This window comes from Cotesia glomerata, linkage group LG6 (assembly GCF_020080835.1).
Source record: "Cotesia glomerata isolate CgM1 linkage group LG6, MPM_Cglom_v2.3, whole genome shotgun sequence".
NCBI lineage: Eukaryota > Metazoa > Arthropoda > Insecta > Hymenoptera > Braconidae > Cotesia > Cotesia glomerata.
In genome coordinates, this window is record NC_058163.1 from 22,158,049 (window position 1) to 22,176,151 (window position 18,103).

General features: G+C 28.3%; 4 protein-coding genes across 6 annotated transcripts; 3 read left to right on the top strand and 1 right to left on the bottom strand.

The window, feature by feature from the left end:
* Window positions 1-1,388: 1,388 nt before the first annotated feature.
* Window positions 1,389-5,417, top strand: LOC123267691 (exosome complex component MTR3-like). The gene is made up of 6 exons (XM_044732478.1): window positions 1,389-2,362; window positions 2,433-2,616; window positions 2,887-3,167; window positions 3,454-3,707; window positions 3,794-3,940; window positions 5,077-5,417. Exons 3-6 carry the CDS (start codon window positions 3,017-3,019, stop codon window positions 5,371-5,373), a joined length of 849 nt encoding a protein of 282 aa, XP_044588413.1. The 5' UTR covers window positions 1,389-2,362; window positions 2,433-2,616; window positions 2,887-3,016; the 3' UTR covers window positions 5,374-5,417.
* Window positions 1,765-2,455, top strand: LOC123268069 (speckle-type POZ protein-like). Its single transcript, XM_044732952.1, has 2 exons — window positions 1,765-2,362; window positions 2,433-2,455. The coding sequence occupies exons 1-2, from the start codon at window positions 1,765-1,767 to the stop codon at window positions 2,453-2,455; spliced, it is 621 nt and encodes a 206-aa protein (XP_044588887.1).
* Window positions 5,418-5,483: 66 nt separating the features above from the next.
* On the bottom strand, window positions 5,484-9,223 carry LOC123267693 (splicing factor 3B subunit 5). Of its 2 annotated transcripts, none has more exons than XM_044732482.1 (2): window positions 9,103-9,223; window positions 5,484-5,809 (listed from the first exon to the last, which is right to left on the bottom strand). In XM_044732482.1, exon 2 carries the CDS (start codon window positions 5,800-5,802, stop codon window positions 5,545-5,547), a length of 258 nt encoding a protein of 85 aa, XP_044588417.1. In that variant the 5' UTR covers window positions 5,803-5,809; window positions 9,103-9,223; the 3' UTR covers window positions 5,484-5,544. The 2 variants fall into 2 exon arrangements, with proteins under 2 accessions (XP_044588417.1, XP_044588416.1); XM_044732481.1 differs by lacking the exon at window positions 9,103-9,223 and adding an exon at window positions 6,132-6,260.
* Window positions 9,192-15,088, top strand: LOC123267686 (malonate--CoA ligase ACSF3, mitochondrial). 2 transcript variants are annotated; one of them, XM_044732466.1, is made up of 8 exons: window positions 9,192-9,304; window positions 9,743-9,926; window positions 10,109-10,352; window positions 11,652-12,327; window positions 13,375-13,520; window positions 13,941-14,171; window positions 14,385-14,563; window positions 14,731-15,088. In XM_044732466.1, exons 2-8 carry the CDS (start codon window positions 9,795-9,797, stop codon window positions 14,923-14,925), a joined length of 1,803 nt encoding a protein of 600 aa, XP_044588401.1. In that variant the 5' UTR covers window positions 9,192-9,304; window positions 9,743-9,794; the 3' UTR covers window positions 14,926-15,088. The 2 variants fall into 2 exon arrangements, with proteins under 2 accessions (XP_044588401.1, XP_044588400.1); XM_044732465.1 differs by having other exon boundaries at window positions 9,214-9,344.
* Window positions 15,089-18,103: the final 3,015 nt, after the last annotated feature.

An 18,103-nucleotide genomic window follows, 5' to 3' on the forward strand; every position in this document is an offset into this window, starting at 1 on the left:
TTTATACGCCAAAATGAATGAACAGACGAACACTCATTTAGCCGAAAAATGTAAATAATTTTATAATTAGATTAGAAATTTTTTTAAATTAATTTTAAATTAATTAATTTTTGAAAATTAATTTTATTTTAATTTACAAGCATGTATGGAAAACACTCAAATTTCATGATTGTAAAAGTGGACCATCTAAGAAAAATTTCCAATTTTTTGGATGAGTAATTTTCGGCCGAATCATTATTCGGATAGATGAGTATTCGGATGAATATACGTCGGAACAACCCTTTTTCGAAATCAAATTAATTTTAACTCTTGAGGAATATAAGATTTATATTTACTTTTATTCGATAACCCGGTGTTTTATAATTTACAAAATTGTTTTTCGGCTGTTATTCTATTTAAGCTAATGTATTTTATAAACTTTGAATGTAGCGGAATTTTAAATTTTCTAGAGTTTTAATAATTTGGAATGTTGTCGATCTGACTAGTTGACCGCAACCCCCCTGATAGCCACCTTACCTATAACTTACTGTCAATCTACGTCTGCAATTTGAAGCAAACTTGATGGAAAGAGTTGGCAAAGCGAGCGATTACCTATTAGTTACCTATAATTTACTCTGCAAATAGACGTCAAAACTTGCTGTACAAGTATTTCCGTCAAATTATAGTAAAGTTGAAAGGAAATTTAACTACAAGTTTGATTGTTAACTTGTATCCAAGTTGCGGCCGTAGATTTCCGTCAATTTGCTTACAACTGTTGTTGAGTGAAGAATTACCGCCAACTTGATGTATAAATTGCTGGAAGTCAACACTTACTGAGAAAGCGCTGGTTATCAGGGTCTTAGAACCCGCTAATAAAGATGATATTAACTCTTCAGCACTCTCGCAAAACGATTTACTATCATTACTCGCGCGATGAGAAAAACTTTCACGCCTTTTGTGGAAGCGCACGCATGCTTATACAGTCAACGCTCTATGTATTTGACTCGCCCGTACAGGACCATTCTCTGTATTTGACTCGTCCTTGTCCATAAGAGCTGTGTAAAATCGTCAAATACAGAGAAAGAATGTGGTCAAATACAGAGAGCGTTGAATGTAGCCCCTTTAATTTAATAAATTTCAAACAAGATAAATTTTTTAAAACAAAAAAAAATTGACTTATTTAAAAATAATATTTTATAATAATACATCCAAACACAAATGCACTCTTACGAGAACCTCCGAACTGTACCGATCAGACCCGATTTTTTAAATTCTGACCCCTCTACTTTACTATTGCGATGAGAAAATATCTCACAGAGTTAATAAAATTTATTTTATTTTTTTATAGTATAGAACAATTAAAATAATAATATTGCAATCTGAAATAATATTAATTTTTTGGCAGATAGAAAAAAAATCACATAGTCATTCCATTTGAAATTTGAAAGAAAATTTGAGTTATTGATGAGCGTGAGAGAAAATCTCATAGCGAGAGTGCTGAAGGGTTAAGCATCACGCGGTTACCACTAGGTCGAGGAATTTGTCAAACTGACTCATCGATGTTTAGAATGCGCCCACTCTTTGTTATTTTAAGAAACGAATTGCTAAGGGTAGGATCTTCAAGGGCAAGGTCAGAACATTTGTTCGGGAAGAAGTTGTCACTTTCAACCTATCAAGAACCCAACAGAATAATTAATAACACAATTACACTGCAAATTAAACTCCTAACTTATTTAGATTCTAAGCCCATGTTTCCATTGAACCTAGTATTGGGATTCATAGCAGATGTTCAGCAACCAGACTGGATTTTACAGTTATATGAAAATAGAGATTAGCGGCGATTTAACAATTAAGATACAAGATAATGAATTTCGAGCCCACAAACAAGTATTAGATCAACGAGGCTTTGCATTAAATAATGCAACTACCGAGGAAAATAATATTTTTATTCTTTCGGGCATAAGTCCTGAGATATTTGGTATGATATTGGAATTAGTTTACACGGGAGCTATCAAGAAATTGGATGACTTTGCTGAACCTTTATTAGAAGCTGCAGACCGATTTGAACTTAAGGATCTCAAGTATTTATGTGAAAGGTCATTAGCAGAAAATTATGTTGATTATAATAATTTCGCAGATGCCTACGTTTTAGCTAAACGCTGTAATGCTGATGAGTTATTGACTTATGCTCGTTATATGGAAATAGTGCTTTCTGGCAAAGAATGTCAAAGATGGTCTGAAAATAATCCGCCAACTGCTGAGCAATTGGAAAAATATTTATTGCCAATGAAACAAATACGGGAAGCAGAAAAAACTTCAACAGCACATCCTTCTGATGCTCTAGGTGTGTTAAACAATAAGTTTAGTGAGTGTTCTACAAATGGTACGTTTAAGTTTACTCATTGAAATATTTTTAGTTTTTTATTATATTAATTTCGGATTTATTTTTTTAGATTCGAACAACGAGAGTCCGTAACAAGATAGCAACAGCAATGTCAACATAATAATCATAAAAATAAAAAAATTAGATAATTCAACAAGCATCATCCAATTATTTAATTTTATTTTATTTAAAACGAATTTAGTCGATAATTTTTTCTCCGTCTTTTCTTCAGAACTTCAATTATACTGATTGCTGTAAAATAAGTTTGTTTGATATAATGCTGAAGTTAGCCGACATTGTAAATTTTTTGACTTTTTTAATTATTAAGTAAAAACTAAATAATATTTTTAAAAAATTGCACTTATAGTTTTTTAATATTTTTACAAATTAAATTTAAAAAAATTTTTTTTTTTATTTTTTTAATAAAAAAAATTCTTAAAGTTTTTAGATGTCGGCTAGTTTAATTTTAATTCGTTTGATTGTATAAGTTGTAGTAAAGTTGAAAAGAAATTTCACAATTTCAGAAATGTGAGTTAACTTGAGGTCTCCATAACTATGACAGCAGCGCCGTCAGTTTTTTAAATACAGACCACGTGTATATATTTACTTGTTACTTGTATTTTGGATTTAAGCTAGTTAATTTAAGTGACAACGATGCCGGTTGATCAACGAAGAATTAATGGTCCTGAAGTGACAGTACCTTATCAAATTTATGTTGATTCGACTAGTAGCAAGACAGAAAATCCAGAGAAATTTTTAAAAAATAGAAAAGATGGGAGACAAAATCAAGAGCTTAGAAAAATATGTAAGGTTATGTTTGTCAAAAAATATTTATTAATTTTTAATTAATTAATTATACTGAATTTATTAAAAATCTAGAAAATTTTAATATTTTTATAATAAAAAAAAAATTTATTTTTTTTAGTAAAAATTTTAAGTAAATTTTTAATAATTTTTTTTTTTTATAATAATTGGTTAGAAAAATTAAAATAATTCTTTGAATATCTTAATTTCAATGTAATTATTAATCAATAAAGTAAATAGATATTTTTTATGCGCTTATGATTATATTAATTTTTCTTTATTTTTAGTTATTAAAACTGGAGTCGTCAGCCAGGCCAAAGGATCCGCGTACATAGAATTAGGAAAAACCAAGGTGATATGTTCAGTTTTTGATCCACGAGATGTTCCCAATAAATCTGGATACAGTTGCCATGGCAATTTATATTGCGAATTTAAATTCGCGTCTTTTTCCTGCGCTAAAAGAAGAATTCATCAGCAGGATGCTGAAGAGAAAGAATTTAGCTTGATAATGCAAAGATCACTAGAACCAGCTGTTTGTCGGGTAATTTTTATTTTCAAAATAAAAAAATTATTTATTTATTAAAAATTTCAAATTAAATATTATTATTATTATTATTGTTATTTTAGCATGAATATCCAAACTTTCAAATAGATATCTATGCAATGGTACTTGACAATGGAGGATCTTGTTTAGGAGCAGCTATTACTGCTGCTAGTTTGGCTCTTATTGATGCTAATATTTCAACGTATGGTATCGTTACTGCGGTTAGTGCTGTAAGTATTTATTATTACTAGCAACCTTGCAGTCACTGCCGTGACTTTTGAACTATAAATAAATAAAAGTTTGCTCTAGTAAATAATGACTTTTGGTAAATTGCACTATTTTCTTAAATATTGACGTTTTTAAAGATATAAGCTCATCCCGATGTTACACTCATAAAGAGCTTTCATTTGAGTACCCACATGCATTTTTATATATTTTTCATATATACATATATATAATATATATATATAAATATATGAAAAATTGATGTGGGTACTCAAATGAAAGGTCTCGGTGAATGTAACATCGGGATGAGCTTATATCTTTAAAAATGTCAATAGTTCACAAGATACAAGGTCATTTCTTAATTATTGATATTTTTAAAGATGTAAGCTCATTCCGATGTTACACTTATCAAGAGCTTTCATTTGAGTACCCACATGCATTTTGATATATTTTTCATATATACGTATATAAAATATATATAAATATATGAAAAATTGATGTGGGTACTCAAATGAAAGATCTCGATGAGTGTAATGTTGGGGTGAGCTTATATATTTAAATATGTCAATATTACTTAAGATCCAAGGTCCTTTCTTAATTATTGATATTTTTAAAGATGTAAGCTCATTTTGATGTTATACTCATCAAGAGCTTTCATTTGAGTACCCACATGCATTTTGATATATTTTTCATATATACATATATATAAATATATAAAATATATGAAAAATTGATGTGGGTACTCAAATGAAAGGTCTTGATGAGTGTAACATCGGGATGAGCTTATATCTTTAAAAATGTCAATAGTACACAAGATACAAGGTCATTTATTAATAATGTATCTAGAGATAGAGAGTTTTCGAATGAAGCCTAAATACTTATCATAATAAATTGATTATCGGTGAAAATGATATGAAACCTCGAAAAGGCACAAATTCAAATCAAAACCATTGCAATTACACTAAATTTCACTAAAAAAAACCGATTTTATCATATGACTATCCTGGATACAAAACTTTTCTTATTCTCTTAATAATATAGATTATTAAATATTAATTTGATTAAAAAAAAAAAAAATTTGATAATAAAAATTTGTAAATTTTATTTGAGTACATTAAATTATAAAAAATGAATTTTTAAGGGTATTTACGCGGACACTGTGTTCCTGGATCCAACTACCGACGAAGAAGAACTTTGTATGAGTGTTCCCTCAAAAACCCACAAGTCTAAAAATCACGGGATAATTATGCAAGCGAGTCTTTTACAGAAGAATCAAGTTTCCGAGTTGTATTTTGTGGGAAATATTGATCTCGACACAATGCAATCTACCATGGAAGCATTGACCAAAGCCAGCGAAAACCTTTCTTTAGTTACTCAGCAGTACTTGGTTAAACTTGCATTAAAAAAGCATAAAAATAATATTAAAAATTTAGAATAAGGATTTTGAAATTTTTTTTAATTTAATAAAGAATATTTTTAAATTTTATTATTATTACTGATTAGAACTGAGCCTTAATAAATCAAAATTATTGCGTCTTATACTTATGATTATTAAAAAAATTAAATTTAATCCAGTATGAAAAATTAATTTACATGTTAATTTTATTAATTAGTCTTCAGGTTTTTCCGGAGGAGGTCCACAAGGTTGGAGCATTTTTTCCATCAAATTGAACCGTACTCGGGCTTTAGACTCATTCTCAGCAATTGCAAAGAAACTTAAAAGGTCATAGTGACCCATGAAGGAGCTACATGAGTCCCGGTGTTGGTTGACTAGCCACTCGAATTTTGTAGTATCAGCATGTCCAGTTCCGATATACTTTGACTGTAAATGCTCCAATTGACTGTGTATGTTATATCTCTCACCCATTTTAATGCTTGAAAAAAAAAAAAAAAAATTGTTAATGATACCATACCTAGTAATAACTTTACTATTTTAAAATTTTTTTTAACAAATTTGTTCCAAAAAATTTTATTTTTTTCTTTCAATTTCTACATATCAATTTCTTTTTTTTAATTTATTTTTTACAAAATTATCAAATTTCTGGTAAATTAATTTTCATAAATTCTTAGCAATATAACCTTAAAAACAATTTTAATTATTACACTGTTTTTTTTCCTCTTCATAAAATAATTATTAATTAATTGCAGATAAGTTTTTTTGATATTGTATAAAAGAAATAAATTATAAATAATTACCAAATTATTTATTTTCCAAATGTTTAGTTTATATATTTATTCAATTTGTTTTGATGCTGAACTCAAGACTGTCGTAAGAAAACTAACCATTTAACCTCAAACTCCAATTCGAAGTATACGTTGCGCGCGCAAGCGCGCGTGTAAATTTTGTTTTTTAAATTTTTTCTCTATCAAAAAAAAAAAAAAAAATTATTATAAGGATTATTAAAAAAAAAATGAAGGTATGTAATTATTAGAAATAATTCATTGTCAATTACAATATATGAAATTTACTTTTTAAAATATAATTGTTGAGAAATACTAAATTTAACTACTACTTTGTGGCGGCTCGATCAGCTTGGTCACGCTACAGCAAGTGCTATCACTCTAGCTTCAGAAACTGTTCGTAGTATTCTTAACATTTATGATATTATCAACACCATGCAGTAATTTTATTATTTAAAAAAAATAACTTATTTGTTTGGAGATTAAGATTATTGGCCAAAGTTATCAGCTGTGATCTTTATTATTTTTAATATGAGTAATTACTGCTTAAATTTCCTTTCAACTTTACTACAATTTGACGGAAATACTTGTACAGCAAGTTTTGACGTCTATTTGCAGAGTAAGTTATAGGTAACTAATAGGTAATCGCTCGCTTTGCCAACTCTTTCCGTCAAGTTTGCTTCAAATTGCGGATGTAGATTGACAGTAAGTTATAGGTAAGGTGGCTATCAGGGTAAAATCGCACACTGCCAGATGTACAAATATCAAAAATTTTATTCGAGGAAAATTCAAGTCAAAATAATATTGATGAGAAAAAACTTAAATTCTCTTTGAGTTTTGAAAACATAATAGTTAAAAATCACAGCACCATTTGATTGAAGGATAGAGAAGACATTTTCAGTAATTTCGAAAAGAATAACCAATGCAACAGCGAATCTCATAAAAAAATCAGGAAAACGGTTGACCCTGAATGCCATCCCTGCAACTTCCCGCTAATTCCATACTTAGGCGCTTAAAATTGCACCAATGACGTTTTTGAGCTCTTCGAGCTCAAAAATACAATTTATAAGTTATTTTGAGCTCTCCAAGCTCAAAGATATTGCTTTCCTATGCTTTTGAGCTCTTCGAGCTCAAAAGTCTGACGGAGATTTGACAAGACACTATTTTTTCAATTTTTAAACCGCAATAACTTTTGAATGAATAAACCGATTTTCACGCGGTTGGCAGCATGCGACGCAGTTTTTTAAGCCTCATAAAGAATCTCAAATTTTGAATTGATCGCGCTAGGAATTTCGGAGTTATTCCGAAAAAACACTTTTTTCGGTTTTCTTTCGTTCACGATATCTCTCGAACGAATCAACCGATTTTGATCGGACTGGTGGCGATCGACGTGGTTTTTTGAGGTTAAGAGCTGATTAGTTTTTGGAGTCGAACCATCAAGCCGTTTAAAAGTTATTCCAAAAAAACCCCATTTGAAAAAAATTTTTTTTTTTCAGTTTTTTGAAGATTTCTCAAAATATATTGATCTGAATCGTTCCAAATACTTTTCAAAATCTAAGTTTGGTCAAGCCCTCTTGAATGGCACCAACCGCGATGAAATCGGTCAAGCCGTTCGAAAGTTATAAGCGGTTCACATACTTTCACACACACACACACACACACACACACACACACCGTGACAACCTCGCAGGGATAGTCAGGGAAGCTTCCTGTGACCTTCAAACGTCGAGATCTGATGAAAACCGGATTTTTGCAAAACGGGGTGAAAAAAATAACTTCCCGATTTTTGAAAATCTTCGATTTTCTTAGCGGGAAGTTAAAAAAAGTTAGGAAAATCCAAAAGTGCACGCCTCATAACACTCATCCATTTTTTAAGAAAAAAAATTGTGTATTTGATTAAAAAAAAAAAAAAAAATTATAATTAAGTAATTTCTTACAGTATTTTTTTTTTTTTTTAAATATCAGCGCCCTTTTTTTTTGTCAAATGCGCACGCAATCTAAAAAAATCTAGCTTGCTCAAGTGGCGCCATAGTTTTCACGTGACAAATAAGAAAAATTTGTTTGTACGATTGTATCGTAATAAATTTTAATAAAAATTCAATTTAAAAAAAAAATACGTAAACTAGGCTACTGATATGAAATACGGACCCAGATCAGCGCATCCTTAAACTGATAAAAAGGTCTGGTCTTGAAATATCAATTTGTTCGGGAGTAATCGTTGGTACATCCAAAATTGGGTGACATCCCGACGTCCACGTAAAATTTTTTTCAAAACGTTTTTTTTTTTCAAAATAGCTATATGAAATGATTTTAGAAAGTAAAAGATGGTTTAATTTAAGTGTTTTCTCGGTGTACATCTACTTATATTATTGTATAAGTGTAATATGATTGTGATAGAGACATTTAAAGATCACAAAATTGCTTGACCTTGACGAGTCGAGTATAAAGCACCTCACGCGCTTCGCGCTATGAGGCGTGCAATAGCAGAATGTAATTTGCTTATCTCGATATCAGACGTTTGGGATATCGCACCTTGCTGAAAACATAACATTTTGTATAGTCTCTGTTAGGACTAAGTTGTGGCACCCAAACTTCCGTATGATGTATTCTGTTTTTAAAATTTTTTTTCTCCTATAAAAAAAAAAATAATTATAAAGATTATTAAAAAAAATTGATGGTATGTAATTATTAAAAAACAATTAATTGTCAATTATAAATTTTTATCTTACTAACCACTGGTAAAAAAGATGGCGCTGAAGTTAACAGACATTACAAATTTTTTTTAAATTTTACAATAATTAAATTATAATAAAAAAAAAATTTAATAATAAAATTTCATATGTAAGAATTAAAAAAAATTGTAAGTAGAAATTTTTGGAGACGTTTTTATTATTGTAAATAATTTGTTGTAAGAATTCAAAAAATTGACAGCTGTCAGCTAACTTCAGAGTCATAAAAAAGAACTATTTATTATTTTTGTAGGTACATGACGTAGATGAATAAAGATTGAGATGGAGGGGACTCAGTTTTGTTTTTAATACAATTTACCCGAATAACCTATCGACAAAATATGTAGATAAGTCAACTTGTCATTCTCGAGTTATTTTTATGTGTTGTTATTAAAAGTGATCTGGCTGTAGAAGTGTCTCGATTTTTATAAAATAAACAAGTGGCGCGAATATCAATCTGTAATAAAATATAAATACTCTAATAATTATGTTTGATAAGGTATGAATTTACATGACAGATTTAATCTCTGAGTTTAAGATATTTATTTTAATTAATTCAAGAATTCAAGAATTCAAGGTCCATATTGTAACCCACTTTTTAAAACTTTTTACTTGTTTATTTTGCTCAATTACACGGTACTGTTTCCATATTTTTATAACTCTTTTCATGTATTTATAATTATGAATATGTATGTAAGTACATATATAATACATGAAATATTTTCAGTGGACATATAAATGTATGTTTATATAAAAGTTTATTTTTATTAATCATATGATTTTTATTAAATGTCTAAGTTTATTTTTCAACAATACTCGAGACATATATTTACTGTCGGCATACCTTTAATTGACATATATTTATAATTGGCATTTATAATTGACATTTATTTTAAGATTACAGAAATTTGACACGTGGAAGATAATTTTAATTTAATTTATTAACACAATGGGATCGTTGCTGAGACGTAGTTTTTATTCTTCTGCGTATGGTATTGCTAGATGTCAGAAAAATAATTTAATTGTCCGGAGATTACAACAGACACATGCTGCACTTAGTTCTATTAATGAAACACACGAGGTATTTATAAATAATATAAACAATATGAATATTTCATAAATTATTTAAGAATTAAATTAAAATTAATTCACCTGACACTTGATCATTTTTTTAATTTTTTTTTTTTTTTTTTTAATGAATTAGGTCTAAAAAATTGTATTTATAATTTTTTAGAGTAAAAATAATTTTGTATTTTTTTTTAGCCACCAAGGAACAATAATGTAGTACCAATATTTAGGAACGCCATTAAATTTGGCGATAAAACAGCCTTAAGAGATCTACAGGGGTATTATACATACAGAGGATTATTTTTGAGCTCCAGACAATTTGCTGGAGAGTTGTCAAATATTTTAAAGGAAGGCCAGCAAGAAAGGATTGCTTTTTTGATGCCCAATGATGCAAGATATGTTATTGTTCAGTGGGCATGTTGGATGAGTGGACAAATTGGTAATTATTTTATTTAATAATATAGACATTTTTTATGTTGATAACAATTATAAATAATAGATTTCATTTTTTTACCTCACTAGTTTTATAAAATTTTAATTTTACATCATTTTTATTTTAAAAAATTGATTCAACTCAAAAATATAAACAATTTAATTTAAAAAAAAAAATTTAACTCAAATAAATGAAAAATTTATAAAATTTTAATTTTAAATAACTTTAAAAAAAAAAATTTAACTCAAATAAATGAAAAATTTATAAAATTTTTTATTCTAAAAAAATTAATTCAACTAAAAATCATGAAAAAATGTATAAAATTAAAATCTTAAATAATTTTGATAAAAAAAAAATTAATTTAACTTAAATAAATAAAAAATTTATAAAATTTCAATTTTATATAACTAACAACCTTGCAGTCACTATATGACTGCCGTGACTTGTGAACTATAAATAAATAAAATTATGCTTTATTAAATAATGACTTTTGTTAAATTGCACTGTGTTTTTTAAACTATTGACTTTTTTAAAGATATAAGATCATCCAGATGTTACACTCATCAAGAGCTTTCATTTGAGTACCCACATGCATTTATATATATATATATATATATATATATATATATATATATATATATATATATATATATATATATATATATAAAATATATGAAAAATTGATGTGGGTACTCAAATAAAAGGTCTTGATGAGTGTAACATCGGGATGAGCTTATATCTTTAAAAATATCACTAGTTGTCAAAATATCAATGTCAGTTCTTAATTATTGACATTTTTAAAAATATAAGCTCATCCCGATGCTACAGATATAGTACATACAGTACTATATAGCTATCCTATATATGCTACTCCATCTTGAGTACCCACATGCATTTTGATATATTTTTCATATATACATATATAATATATATAAATATATGAAAAATTGATGTGGGTATTCAAATGAAAGGTCTTGATGAGTGTAACATCGGAATGAGCTTATATCTTTGAAAATGTCAATAGTTCACAAGATACAAGGTCATTTCTTAATTATGTATCTAGAGATAGAGCATTTTTAAATGCAGCCTAAATACTTATCATAATAAATTGACTATTGGTGAGAATAATATGAAACCTTGAAAAGACACAACTCCAGGTCAAGACTTTTCAAACGATACCAAATTTAACCATAAAGACCCATTTTATCATATAAATACACTGGCCACAATTTTTGCTCATTCTCTTAATAATATAGATTAAAAAAAAAATTAATTTAATTAAAATAAATAAAAAAATATTTTCAGCCGTACCTCTAAGTGTAACAAGCCCACCTCCAGTCTTGGAGTACTACCTAAAAGATTCAGGATCAAAAGTTGTAATCACAACGACTGAATTTGCCCCGTTACTGGAACCAATCGCTTCAAAATGCAACTGTCGCTTGATAGTCCTGGACAATGCACTGCGACTCCTCGCCATGAAACCATTACCAAGATTAGCGAACAACAGAGACACTGACGTAGAGTACTTTGACGAGCCAACTGAGACTCCGTTGAAGGACGAATTTTACAATGACAGCGACGCAATGTTCGTGTACACATCCGGGACCACTGGAACGCCCAAAGCTGTGGTGCTGACTCACAAGAATCTGCAGTCCCAAATGAACGCGCTTATCTCCGCGTGGAAGTGGACAGACAAGGACATAGTCTTGCATACTCTACCTCTTAATCATATCCACGGAATCGTCAACGTCCTGATGTGTCCTCTTTACATTGGAGCGCGGTGTGTCATGCTCCCGAAATTCGAAACTTCCAGTGTCTGGACCCAACTTCTCGCTGTAAATCTCCAGAATCCCGAACGAGTCAATGTTTTCATGGCTGTTCCTACGATTTATATGATGCTGATTCAAGAGTATGAGCAGTTGTTCAGCAAGAATCCTAAAATTCGAGAATATGTTCACACAGTCTGCAGTACAAAAATTAGGTATCTTATTTTTTCTATTTTAATTTTTTTTTTAATAATCAACTAGCAATCTTGCAGTCACTATGTGACTGCCGTGACTTGTGAATTATAAACAAATAGAATTTTGCTTTAGTAAATAATGACTTGTGTTAAATTGCACTATATTTTCTTAACTATTGACGTTTTTAAAGATATAAGCTCATCCCGATGTTACACTCATAAAGAGCTTTCATTTGAGTACCCACATGCATTTTTATATATTTTTCATATATACATATATATAATATATATATAAATATATGAAAAATTGATGTGGGTACTCAAATGAAAGGTCTCGGTGAATGTAACATCGGGATGAGCTTATATCTTTAAAAATGTCAATATTTCACAAGATAAAAGGTCTTCTTAATTATTGATATTTTTAAAGATGTAAGCTCATCCCGATGTTACACTCATCAAGAGCTTTCATTTGAATACCCACATGCATTTTGATATATTTTTCATATATTCATATATATAAATATGAAAAATTGATGGGGGTACTCAAATGAAAGGTCTCGATGAGTGTATTGTCGAGGTGAGCCTACATCTTTAAAAATGTCAGTAATTGACAAGATACAAGGTCATTTCTTAATTATTGATATTTTTGAAGATATAAGCTCATCCTGATGTTACACTCTTCCAGAGCTTTCATTTGAGTACCTACATGCATTTTGATATATTTTTCATATATTTATATATATAAATATATAAAATATATGAAAAATTGATGTAGGTACTCAAATGAAAGGTCTCGATGAGTGTAACATCGGTATGAGCTTATATCTTTAAAAATGTCAATAGTTCACAAGATACAAGGTCATTTTTTAATTATGTATGTAGAGATAAAGCATTTTCGAATGCAGACTAAATATTCATCATAATAAATTGATTATTGGTAAGAATGATACGAAACTTTTAAAAGGCACAAATTAAAAAAACCGATTTTATCATATGATTATCCTGAACACTAAATTTTTCTTATTCTCTTAATAATATAGATTATTTACTTGTTAATTTTTTTAATAGACTGATGGTGAGCGGCTCAGCACCTTTACCAAAGCCGATTTTCGACAGATGGGAAGAAATAACCGGACATCGTTTGCTGGAAAGGTACGGAATGACTGAAACGGGTATGGCTCTGTCAAATCCGCTGGAAGGCCAACGTATTCCAGGTGTTTATTTATTCAATCACTAGAACCTGGATTTTTGTGTCAAATTTTTGATATTGAAGCGAAAATATGGGTCGTATAAAAAATTTTTCAAACAAAAGTTCTATAATTCAATTTTACAAAAAAAATACTTCCTATGATTTTCTCCTAGGACCAATCAGAAAGCTATAATTAAAAAATTAAAATTTTAATAAACATAAAAAATTTTAATTTATTATGAATCTTAATTTTTGGAATTATAGTGAAAATATTGGTTGTATAAAAAAATCATGAGAGATTTTTTTTAGAAAATTAAATTTTATTTAAAAAATTTTTTTCCAAGTCCAATATTTCCGGCAAAAATCTTGGGTCTATTAATCGCTTAGTTTGTAATAGAGAACAAATTAGAAATCATAATTTTAAATAATATAAAAATACTTTTAGGTACTGTTGGAACTCCACTGCCTGGTGTACAAGTTAGAATAACTGGCCCAAGTAGTACACCCGAAGTATTGGTTCAAGGTTCCAGCTCCGGCAGCAAAGTTGTCGGAAAAGAAGCTAAAATTCCTGTAAGTGGAGACTTACAAGTCAAAGGTGAAAGTCTCTTTCGGGAATATTTCAATAAGCCGGAGGCTACTGCCAAAGAATTTACCAGTGATAAATGGTTTAAAACTGGTGATTATTTTATCTATTCTAATTATTTAGTCCCTTAATAATTTTTGTTCATAATTTTATAATATTAATTTATTGTTTAATTTAAAAAAAAAAAAATTTTTTTATTAATTTAAAATAAAGATTTTTAAATCAACTGGGCAAAAATAAATTCAAGGGACTAGTAGTAAATATTTTATTGATTAAAATTATTTTTTTTTCAATGGAAATTTTTAGGTGACACTGCAATGTATGACGGCAGCGTCTACAGCATCTTAGGTCGCAGTTCGGTTGATATTATAAAGACAGGAGGCTATAAGGTCAGTGCCCTGCAAGTGGAAACGGTAATTCTTGGTCATCCAGACATCATAGATTGTGCAGTGGTCGGTTTGCCTGACATTACTTGGGGACAAAAAGTAAGATCAAGTTTTTCGATTCACTACACTTGTTTATTATCATTGATATATTTGTTTTCATCACGAATAACATATAATACTACTTCTTTTATGTTTACTGATAATTATTTTTAATTCAATACTTTTCAACTCCAGTTGATCAATTATTTATTTATAATTTTTTACAGGTCGCCGCTGTTGCGGTCACTCGCGAGGGATCAGAAATTCTGCTACACCAGATACGCGAATTCGCTAAAAAATCGCTACCCGATTACGCTGTACCTACGGTCCTTAAAATAGTCGACAAAATTCCGAAAAATAATCTCGGGAAAGTTAACAAGCCGAATTTACTGGCAGCTGTTTTTCCAAATAATAAAATTTGAAATTAATATTCATATCATGTACATGCTCACTGATATTTATATACGTAAAATATTTTTTTTTTTTTTCAATTGTCAATCAAAATGTTAATATTTATTTCTTTTAATATATTGTTATAAAATTTGTAAAAAATTATAGATTTGTTTTTGGATTTTAATAAAATTATTTTTTAGTTAAAATTGATTTTTAAATTTAATTTTTCGACAATAAAAAAAATGATTAAGTAGAAAATTTATTAAAAAAAGGCTAACAAATAAAAATTATTAGTAACCTTGCAGTCACTATGTGACTGCCGTGACTTGTGAACTATAAAAAATTACAATTTTGCTTTATTGAATAATGAATTATGTTAAATTGCACTGTACTTTCTTTAATATTCACGTTTTTAAAGATATAAGTTCATCCTGATGTTATACTCATCAAGAGCTTTCATTTGAGTACCCACATGCATTTTGACATATTTTTCATATATACATATATATAATATATATAAATGTATGAAAAATTGATGTGGGTACTCAAATAAAAGGTCTCGATGAGTGTAATGTCAGAGTGAGCTTATATCTTTAAAAGTGTCAGTAGTTAACAAGATACAAGGTCATTTTTTGATTATTGATATTTTTAAAGATATAAGCTCATCCTGATGTTACACTCATGAAGAGCTTTCATTTGAGTACCCACATGTATTTTGATATATTTTTCATATATTCATATATCTAAATATATAAAATATATGAAAAATTGATGTGGGTACTCAAATGAAAGGTTTCAATGAGTGTAATGTCAGGGTGAGCTTATATCTTTAAAAATGTCAATAGTTCACAAGATACAAGGTCATTTCTTAATTATGTATCTAGAGATAGAGCATTTTCGAATGCAACCTAAATGCTTATCATAATAAATTCACTATCAGTAAGAATGAAATGAAACCTTGAAAAGGCCCAAATTCAAGTCAAGACCTTTGCAATAACACTAAATTTCACTAAAAAAAAACCGATTTTATCATATGACTATTCTGTAAAGAAAATTTTTCTTATTCTCTTAGTAATATAGATTAAAAATTTTAAACAAATTAATTTTTTTAAATAAATTTTTTCTTTCAGTGTATAGAAAAAAAAATTTTAATGTTTGATAAATATTTAATTGCATTTTTAAATACTTAAAAAAAATGAGTCCGTATAAAATAAAACTACTTAATATTTCCGTTGGCTGATTTTATTTGACATGATCAAGATTATTAAACACATTAACTCGCTTTAGATTAAATAAATCGATATTTAAATCCACATCAGACTTTCTAATAGTTATAACGTTATATAAAGTAATACCGTAGTTTCACATTCAACTCAAAAAATATTAATAAACCTACTATATACTGTGTAAACAAAAAATCATCAAAGGTTTCCTTAATAACACGTGGACAAGTATAAAAAAAAAAAAAAAAAAAAAAAAAAAAAATCCCCGACAAAATATCAAGGAAAAGACAAATAGAATAAATCTTGAAATGTTTTAAAATAAAGATTCTACTAAGTGTGTTTAAATAATTTCCCCGAACGGATAAACAAATTAATATTCTAAGAAAATGATAATATTGAATAATAATAATAATGAAATTATAATTTGAAGCAGCACAGCGTTCATTATCTATTAATAGAAAATTTTCACAACAGTAAAAGTACTGTAATAAAGTATTATATGCATGTGAGACCTTCAAACAATTGTTTACAACGTAGAAAAATATTTATGTACCGAATTTCCAGTTAAAACTACATCTAATAATTTAAAACCAGCAGAATATAAAATTACATTTAAAGCAAGCAATTTATTAAGAAAAAAAGTGTTATAATATCTCCAAGATGGTTTTAACCAGAATATTATAAATTGATATTAAACTAGCAACCTTGCAGTCACTATGTGACTGCCATGACTTGTGAACTATAAATAAATAAAATTTTGCTTTATTAAATAATGACTTGATAAATTGCACTGTACTTTCTTAAATATTGACGTTTTCCAAGATATAAGCTCATCCTGATGTAACAGTCATCAAGAGCTTTTATTTGAGTACCCACATGCATTTTGATATATTTTTCATATATTTATATATATATAAATATATAAAATATATGAAAAATTGATGTGGGTACTCAAATGAAAGGTCTTGATGAGTGTAACATCGGAATGAGCATATATCTTTAAAAATGTCAGTAGTTGACAAGATACAAGCTAATTACTTAATTATTGATATTTTTAAAGATGTAAGCTCATTCTAATGTTACACTCATCAAGAGCTTTCATTTGAGTACCACATGATTTTTGATATATTTTCATATATAAATATATAAAATATATGAAAAATTGATGTGGGTACTCGATGAAAGGTCTCGATGAGTATAATGTCGAGGTGAGCTTATATCTTTAAAATGTCAATAGTTCTAAGATACAAGGTCATTTTTAATTATTGATAATTTTTAAGATCTAAGCTCATCCCGATATTACACTCATCAAGAGCTTTCATTTGAGTACCCACATGCATTTTAATATATTTTCATATATTTATATATATAAATATATAAAATTTGTGAAAAATTGATGTGGGTACTCAAATGAAAGGTCTTGATATGTAATATCGGAATGAGCTTATATCTTCAAAAATATCAATAGTTGACAAGATAAGGTCATTTTAATTATTGATATTTTTAAAGATGTAAGCTCATCCTGATGTTACACTCATCAAAGAGCTTTTGATTTGAGTACTCGACATGCATTTTCATATATAAATATATAAAATATATGAAAAATTGATGTGGGTACTCAAATGAAAGGTCTTGATGAGTGTAACATCGGAATGAGCATATATCTTTAAAAATGTCAGTAGTTGACAAGATACAAGGTCATTTCGTTATTATTGATATTTTTAGAGATATAAGCTCACCCCGATGTTACATTCATCAAGAGCTTTTATTTGAGTACCCACATGCATTTTGATATATTTTTCATATATACATATATAATATATATAAATATATGAAAAATTGATGTGGGTACTCAAATGAAAAGTCTTGATGAGTGTAATATCGGAATGAGCTTGTATCTTTAAAAATGTCAGTAGTTGACAAGATACAAGGTCATTTCCTAATTATTGATATTTTTAAAGATATAAGCTCATTCCGATGTTAT

Bases quoted from the DNA above. Each gene is read 5' to 3' on its own strand.
- LOC123268069 (XM_044732952.1), top strand. From the start codon at position 1,765: ATGTTCAGCAACCAGACTGGATTTTACAGTTATATGAAAATAGAGATT. The intron at 2,363-2,432 runs GTACGTTTAAGT...TTATTTTTTTAG, and splicing joins TAGTGAGTGTTCTACAAATG to ATTCGAACAACGAGAGTCCG.
- LOC123267691 (XM_044732478.1), top strand. From the start codon at position 3,017: ATGCCGGTTGATCAACGAAGAATTAATGGTCCTGAAGTGACAGTACCT. The intron at 3,708-3,793 runs GTAATTTTTATT...TTGTTATTTTAG, and splicing joins TAGAACCAGCTGTTTGTCGG to CATGAATATCCAAACTTTCA. The intron at 3,941-5,076 runs GTAAGTATTTAT...TGAATTTTTAAG, and splicing joins TCGTTACTGCGGTTAGTGCT to GGTATTTACGCGGACACTGT.
- LOC123267693 (XM_044732482.1), bottom strand. From the start codon at position 5,802: ATGGGTGAGAGATATAACATACACAGTCAATTGGAGCATTTACAGTCA.
- LOC123267686 (XM_044732466.1), top strand. From the start codon at position 9,795: ATGGGATCGTTGCTGAGACGTAGTTTTTATTCTTCTGCGTATGGTATT. The intron at 10,353-11,651 runs GTAATTATTTTA...AAATATTTTCAG, and splicing joins TTGGATGAGTGGACAAATTG to CCGTACCTCTAAGTGTAACA. The intron at 12,328-13,374 runs GTATCTTATTTT...TTTTTTTAATAG, and splicing joins GTCTGCAGTACAAAAATTAG to ACTGATGGTGAGCGGCTCAG.